We start from the raw sequence: 2743 nt of genomic DNA, 5'->3' as shown, positions 1-2743 counted from the left end.
CGGCGGCAAAAGGGAGTAGTAGGTAACGCTGGTGGTTCGTTTAAGCCGACACGAGGCGAAGAGAGAGGTGGCCAGAGGTAACAGGAGAGGCTTTCACTTGAAAACAAACTAAAAGTTAAAAGCTTTTGACAATACACACTCTCGGAGCGCGTCGACCCGGGATCGAACCAGGGACCTTTAGATCTTCAGTCTAACGCTCTCCCAACTGAGCTATCGACGCCTGAGGGGCCGTTCGTAATGCTTCTACACATTGTTTCCCTTCCAGGGGGTATGCCTTTTATTTAAAAAAGAAAAACTTTTCTTATGCCTTAAACTGATAAAGATAAATTACTTAGACAAAACGCTAAACCCGCAGACGAAGGAGAGCTTCCGAGTTGCCCCCGCACTGCGCGTCTGCGCGTGCGGGGGAGTGCCGGTTAGACTTGGGTAGATTGCCTCTAAACGCAGGAAATATCTCTTCGAATAATTAAGTGAATATGCATTTTTTTTTATTTTTATAAGAAAGAGAACTGATCGCCCGACGGCAATATACTGCCGGCTAGCCGGAGACTGTTCTGTTTCGTCCCTACCCCATTCTCCTGCGTCTGGGGCCACCAACATCAACATCGTCGGCTGCTCGTTCTTGTGAATTGCATCTTTTTGATTTTTATATTCATATTTATTTATTTGCATTCGTACTGAATCGTGTGTGGGCATAGACTGCTGCGGTGCTGTGTTTATTCCTGTCCCCTTTCCTTCGTGTTCCTACCGTCTCCGCAACATGGATCTGATGCGGTTGCCGGTGTTGTTTTTCTGGCTTCTTGCGGCAGTCTTCGTTGGAGCCGTTCGTAAGGAAGAACAGGACCTTTTTCGTGATGCCCTGAGAGAGACGGGGACGGACTTGTCTCCCCAAGAGATGTCGGATGCGATGCTTTTGTTGGGGGCGTTGAACGAGCATCAGGCCAAGGCATCTGAAAAAGATGCAGAAAAGTCAGCAGCAGATAGCGGCAAATCGAAAACGGAAGATCGTGGGTACATGGACAAGGTAGGCCGCGGCGTAAGCAAGGTCCACGGCGCCGACTGGTTTAAAAAGCTGCTAAAAAGGGCCACAAGAAAAATGAAGAAAAAATGCCTAGTTATTAAAGAAGAAGGCGGAGTTCCTGAGGCCAAGGACGCCCCCCTCGACTCCTTTGGTTACCCCAGGTTCGATTCCACTACAAAGCGTTACGGGGTCTTCCCTGGTGTTCCTCTCCATCGTATAGCCGGCTTCTTGCAGCCTATCAAAGTGGGCGCACAGGACTACGTCGTTCAAGGCAACCCGGCCGATGTCTTGATATTTTTTGAGTGTTTCTCTGCGTATGAAATCATAGGTTCGGTGCTAGACGAGACAGGGCACTGGGTCAGCACCCCCCAGTCCCACACTCCGGTGTGTCTACAAGCGCAGAATGTGGGGTCCGGTGCGTTTGATTCGGTGAAGGAGATGTTGTTGCATCAGTCTGTCTCAACACTTGTCAAGTTCATTAGCCCTGATGGGCTCTTCCTAGAAGCGATGCAAGAGGCGATGGGTATGGCGCCTGGGGCCGCGGACGCCATGCAAAAAGTGTATGACTACACGAAATCCAGGTGGTTTTATGCCATGCAAGTCTTCGGAATTGCTACAGCCTTAGGCGTCTCAGCATCCGACGCTAAAAAGGCGATCAAGGACGTCGGCAGGCAACCAGACTTCCCCAACCGCGTAAGGCACTTCCTGAAACTCCTGCAACAAAACAAGAAAGACATTCCACCAGGAAAGTGGGTAGATCCAGATGTTGTCAATATCACCGAACCTGTCACCATCACCATCACAATGTACCCCAAACCAGGCCATGGAGTACGCGCCACAGCCTGTCTCAGCAGCAGCCGCGTTTCCGTCGCAGAGGCGTTTACAACTATAGCCGCACTCTTCGTCAAAAGAGGAGTGGACGACGCCTTTGGCGATTTAGATGCGTTCATAGGTTGAAACGCTGACCCGCTGGCTCGCGTTGCTGCAACAGGGTTCAAAGCAAATGTCTACATGGAAGGTGTATGCATATGCACCAATTGTGCACGTGGGTATTGGCTGCATGCATGCATACGGAAACATACACGTTTCGAACAAATGAGTGCAGTAACGCCTGTTTAAATAAAATGCATTTCGTCACAATCCTTGTCTTCATCATCTGCTTGTAAATGCAGCTCTTTGGTTGTCCAAATAATCGGTGGTTGGGGGAGAAAGCAACAATAGGGTGATTTGAAGCAAGTTGGCTGAAATGCATGAAAGTGAGAGGAAAATACCGCTGAAATCCCCTTTTTATTCATGTTTCCACAGTTTGCTTCGCTTTGTTTCACTCGGCTATCACAGTTTTCGTGTTGTGGGTGCGCATTGGAAAGGCTTTTTTGCCGCACAACACCGAGAATTGTGGTTTTTTTTTTCGCTGCTTTACTTGGAAACACAAATGAAATTTCGTCCTTCTATGATTAGAAGGAAGCACTTGATTTATAGTCTTCTGATCCGCAGTTACCTGCGCACGTCTTAGCATCTACTAGAGGGGAAATCGCATGTGAATAAAATACATGCATTTGCGTCCATGCATGTATGAAAGTTTATCCATTTCTTTCAACTTTATTTTCCAAACATTTTCCTTCAGTTGAAGTTTTTCACTGGGAACTGCGCAAAACGAACTAAGGCAGGGAATCTGCAACAAACAACCGATCTCGCCCGATATTTGCCGATATTCAGTATATG

General features: G+C 48.0%; 1 protein-coding gene across 1 annotated transcript; it reads left to right on the top strand.

Annotated features, from left to right (window-relative positions):
• Window positions 1-760: 760 nt before the first annotated feature.
• Window positions 761-1978, top strand: EAH_00066010 (hypothetical protein, conserved; the record flags this gene model as incomplete). The annotated part of the gene is made up of 1 exon (XM_013392773.1): window positions 761-1978. The coding sequence occupies one exon, from the start codon at window positions 761-763 to the stop codon at window positions 1976-1978; it is 1218 nt and encodes a 405-aa protein (XP_013248227.1).
• Window positions 1979-2743: the final 765 nt, after the last annotated feature.

The sequence above is a fragment of the Eimeria acervulina genome, genomic scaffold, assembly GCF_000499425.1.
Source record: "Eimeria acervulina Houghton genomic scaffold, Eah_scaff2330, whole genome shotgun sequence".
Lineage (NCBI taxonomy): Eukaryota > Apicomplexa > Conoidasida > Eucoccidiorida > Eimeriidae > Eimeria > Eimeria acervulina.
This window is presented reverse-complemented; position numbering and strand designations above follow the sequence as displayed.